General features: G+C 32.3%; 1 protein-coding gene across 1 annotated transcript in view; it reads right to left on the minus strand.

The window, feature by feature from the left end:
• Positions 1 to 239: 239 nt before the first annotated feature.
• The window catches only part of LOC134271512 (fibroleukin-like), a 253,551-nt gene continuing 248,278 nt past the window's right edge, over positions 240 to 5,512 (minus strand). The window contains exon 5 of the mRNA XM_062753705.1: positions 240 to 783. Within this exon, the coding sequence (XP_062609689.1) occupies positions 521 to 783 (263 nt within the window). The 3' untranslated portion in view covers positions 240 to 520. The remainder of the gene's footprint in view (positions 784 to 5,512) is intronic.

Raw genomic sequence — 5,512 nt, forward strand, 5'->3', positions numbered from 1 at the left:
TTGAAAATAAAATCTACGTGATTATCATCTCTACATCATTTACAAACTGTAACAGAATGAAATTCTAATTATCAACACACATGTACGGAGATAACAGACTGATGGATACTACTTCTACCCAGTTATGTGACCTTTCATGGGGATCAGTTAACATCCAGGGAATGTATTGAAAAAAACATTGTCTTTGTTGTTCACATACTTTATATCATTAGACTATTGATAATAAAACGACAATTAATAGAATAAAAACAAAACTTTTATTATGTAACAATACTTAATGCGATGTTCTTGTTTTTATTAATTAATGTTACATGTACAACACTATCTTAAACATAATACATATTAGGACTTTTCAATAGATTCATTACACATAATAACATTATATTTATATATTTGTTACATTGTATATATTATAGAAACCACCATTATGTCTAAAAAATAAAGTTTTCATAATCTATAATAAAACTATATAACTTTTAATACCATGCGTAACCAAGTATGGATACAAAGATATAAAAAGTCAGTTATGTTTGATCATCATGAGAGTTTCTTTTATCTGTTTATTATCAGTCACTGTAGGATACCATGGTCTTTTCCAGGACTCCGAGGACCATTGACCGTTAAGGAAGGCCTGGTGACACCAGTTAAACCACCAGCCTCCTCTATAGGCACTGTAAGCAGCACAGTTACACCAACTACACCCGTCGTTATCTCTGTCCGGGGTACTGAAGGACATCCCAGACAGATCGTAGTCAGAATCACGAGTGTGTAACAAAGAGTCACCTGTAAAATTATCAGAGAAAAATATAACATGTACACCTATTTTAGATTAGATCATTATTATTTACTAAACATTTAAAGCTTAAAGCATCTATAGTATTCAACAATAAAAACTTTTTTTTGAATTACTTTAAATTGCATTCCTTTCAATTACAATAGATGAACACTGTTTTCATTTAAAATTTAACGTTGTTTTTCTGTTGTCATTTGATTTCTTTTTTGGCTGTATACGAACATGTTGATGACTCTCAACAGAAATAAAAGAATGATTGACTGATTGAATGTATGTAGTTTAGCGTCCCTCTCGAGCATTTTTCATTCATATGGTGACGCCATCACTTGGCGGTTGAGAACTAGAAAATTTCTTTTATAATACATGTTATACACGGCAATTGAGCAATGAGCTATGTTTTTAGTGCCAACATAGACTTCGACTCTGAATTTGATTTATACAATCTCAGCCGAAGGACCTGTCTACAAGCCCTACAGTGGGATTGGAACTCGCGACGTAAAGATTCCTTACATCACGGCTCTACCCACCGCGCCACGCGGATGACATCAACAAATTTAATTATTATTTCATTCATGTGAAGTCATTTTTAAACATTGAAATTAGTAAGCCTATATACGTACATTTAAAGAAGGGATATTCAAAACAATAATTTCATGAACCATTAAATTGATATAACCTAAGAAAATAACGCGGTTTGATTGTTTTCTTTTTTTTTACGTGGCGGGGGGTGAATCTCTTTAAGCTTACAGTACAGGAAACAATAGCTTTTCTTCCATTTTATCAACACATTAATCATTAGAATTCTTCAAATTTGTGCGACTACATGTAGATACAGTTTATGCAATTAACTTCTTCCTTTATTTAAGAAATAAGGTATCATTTTTTGAGTTTTATTGAGATGTAAAACGGGTTGGTCACGTGATCAAATCCCATAAAGCCCGAAGGGCTTTATGGAAGATTTGATCATGTACCAACCCGTTTTACATCTCAATAAAGCTCAAAAAATTATACCTTATTACTTATATTTACATTTGTGACTTGTTCATACTTTATATTTGCCTGATTGTTACTTTTAACGTGTGAAATGCCTTAATTTTTCAAACCCAACGGCATGTATGTATTCCACTTAACGCGCGTCAACCCTTTATGACGTCACAGAGAAATTACGTCGAACGTTTATCCAAACGCACATCTATGACCTCTTGACCCCATACCTGTATTTACACAGTTATAAAAACGCTTGCCTTTAGTAGTGTTATATAAAGAAAAACATTTGCAAATGTAAATATTGTTGTATTGCTTTTGTTAAGCCTACTATGCATATCTTCAACACAAAATCGGGTTAATTACAACAAGTCCTCGTTATCGACTGTAAGTAATTACATTTCCAATGCAAGTTGTTTTTTTTTTTAATTCAATAATCGTTTAACACCTTAATTGATTTCTCTGTATGAGTTATGTATCTGACATCATTACGTACAAATACGCATGTAATGTTTATGACGTGAAAATGTTCAATCTTTTAGCGATTTATTACTGATTGGCTCATATAGTAAGGACTCTTGATTTTCAATATACAAGGAAAATTTTACTTTCAAAATATTGATATCCACGCATCCCCCTCCATTAATTACGTAACTCTAGGGTTGATTTTCACAGAAAGAATTGGTTTTTGTCTATCTGTCACAAGAAATTAAACTCTTTCTCCCTCTCTTTCCTTAATATAGGTCGTCATTCGTACATTTTGTTTTCCGTTTACCTACCCAGGGTCCCGGTAGCTGGTCCGCCAAGAAAAAGTCGGTAGTTATTGGTTTCGTTAGAAACAGAGAACTGGTTGTATAATTCATAGAGCCTTGTCCCATTAGTCAGTGTTATGGAGACGTAGAGGGAGGTGTTTCTTCTCTTAGTAAGTTGATGTATAACGTCATTTCCTTAAATATTTTATCGTCGTGTAATATATAAAGCAAAAAATATTTATTTCAAGTTGTCATATAACTCAACATATGATTATGAAGGTATGCAGAAATTTCTAATTGTGTAGTGCATGCAGCAATGAACATACATATTTTGAAATCAAAGAAGGGAAATCGTTATATATTGCTTTTTTACATAAATTATTATAAACTTCATTATAACTGCTAAAAAATTAAATGCTAATTTGAACTGTCAATAATCATAAAAATTATCATCCCCTAAAACAATATAAAATATTACACAGTTATAGAATTAGTACAATGTAAATAGCAAATTAATGGTTCCCCGAGGAATGAAATTATTTCTTTATCTGGAACCGTAACCCTTGGGGAGCCATAAATTTGCTATGTCCTCTGTAGTCATTCCATAACTGTTTATAGTTTACCTATCTAGTAGGATCCGTTAGGATTCCCGAATCCCGTCTTGTAGTCCGTCCAGTTTCTGTCGAATGACACTGCACCACTCACACGTCTCTGGATAGCCTAAGGAGTTATGAATTATGTCGAGTTAATTTATAAAACTTGTGAGGTTTTTGTCCGCTACGTTGTACTGTAAACAATGTTTCAAATATTTTTTTTCATTAACCCAATCATTCAAAACCGATTTCATTTTTTAAAAAAGTTTTTCTATACGCAATTTCTAAGTAATGATATTTCTAAACAAAAAAGCTTCATATAAAAATCTGTTTAAATCATATTAATTCCAACAACTATTTTAACTCTTTGAAAAAAAATATAATTTTAAATTTATTGTATTATAAAAATGTTATTCTACTTTGTAAATAATAATATTTACTGTCATATTTTATTATCTTCATTTAAATTAGATAGGAAAAGAATTATTCAACGTTCATTCAGCGGCATTTTTCGTTGATTTCAGCAAAGAGATTTATCAGTTTCAAAATAAAAAACTTATAAATTATTAAAGAAATATAAGCTAAAATTCATCGTTGGGCAAAAGAATGAAAGAGAAAAAGGGGGTTGGGGAGAGAGAATGAAAAAGAGGGGAAAGAGAGAGACAGAGAGAGGGGAGAGAGAGAAAGAGAGAGGGGAGAGAGAAAAATAAAGAAAAAGAGAAAGAGAGAACTTGACAGAGAGAAAAAGGGAGAACGAAAGGAGTGAGAGAGAGGAAGAAAGAGAGAGAAATCATAGTGTTCACTCTCCACGTAGGAGAAAAAAAAGCTGACAAAAGAAAAAGAGAGAGAGATCTTACTGTCCACCCTCCACCTTCTTTCATCATGTCACAGAAGACGCTGACCTTGCTGTTATTACCAAATGGATATATCTCATAAACACCAGATTCTGTATTACCATAAATATAGAGGTCCTTGAGGTTCTTACAATCTTTATGTATGTTTAACTCTGAAAAAAAAAATACATGATATGATAATAATCGTAACATAAAATAAACTCTAAGAGAGGGAGAGAGAGAGAGTTACCAGACTTGATGGTTTGCAGTATACTGCCTTTCAAATCTTCGTGGATGTTGGTCACATTTTTCATCAGGATGTTAAACATCTCGTAAAATTCTCCTTGAATGTTCGTTTGATTTACCTTAATTCTCGCATTCTCTCGTTTTAAGGACTCAATTTGTCTCGCGTTTTCTCGTTTTAAAGACTCCATTTGTCTCGCGTTCTCCTGTTTTAATGACTCAATTTGTCTGGCGTTTTCGCGTTTTAAGGAATCTGCCTGTCTCGCGTTCTCCTGTCGTAAGTACTCAATCTTTTCGTTCAATATTTTAATCGTCTGATCATTACGCTCGCAGTCATGTTTTTCATTGAGATAGATTTGCTGACAACTGGCCGCACAAAAGAACAAGACGTACACGAAGATAACTACCCAAAATCCTGCCATGGTTTTACTTGCACACTGTCTGAAAATAAGCTTCCCTAAAATAATCCGTAGTTTATATACCCTTAAAACGGGAAGTTAAAATTACCCTAAAATGTTACTCTACCACAACGCTTAAACATTCAGCAGCGAATTTCATTCGACAGTCAAGAAAAAATAAAATATTCAGGATGCTTGGGTCATAGGTCAAATTCAGAGTAATGCTGGTACATGTAATGGATGACATTTAAAAACGGTTTTTTGTAGATACCAATTTTAAAAACTAATAATGGGTATATTGTTTTTAAATACTATATTTTTGATTGATAAATATAAATAAAAAAGTCAATACTTATTGTGTTTCTTTATATTCACTTCTTTAATGTGTTGAGGGTACAATTACCACACAATTACCACACAATAACCACAAAATTACCTTACAATTACCACACAATTACCACACAATTACCACACAATAACCACACAATTACAACACAATTACCATACAATTACCATACAATAACCACACAATTAGCACACATTTACCACACAATTATCACACAATTACCACACAATAATCACACGTACAATTACCACACAATTACCACACAATTACCACAGAGTAACCACACAATTACCATACAATTACCACACAATTACCACACAATTACCACACAGTTACCACACATGTATAATTTTTAATACTTATTTAAGATTATTTATAGTTCTAAAGAATGTTTCAAAGTTTTTTTTTTCAATTTTCAAAAAGAATTCGAATATGAGGTAAACAATTATTCAAAAGGTACCGATGCCACAGTTTTATAGAATGACCTCAAAATATAAAGTTCCTCTATAACGAATGAAATGTATGGAGATAAGGAACTATATTCCAGCTCAAGAGTCCATTAAACATTAT

This window comes from Saccostrea cucullata, unplaced genomic scaffold (genome assembly GCF_032062105.1).
Source record: "Saccostrea cucullata isolate Sc308-1 unplaced genomic scaffold, CSIRO_AGI_Scuc_v1 ctg352, whole genome shotgun sequence".
Classification (NCBI taxonomy): Eukaryota; Metazoa; Mollusca; class Bivalvia; order Ostreida; family Ostreidae; genus Saccostrea; species Saccostrea cuccullata.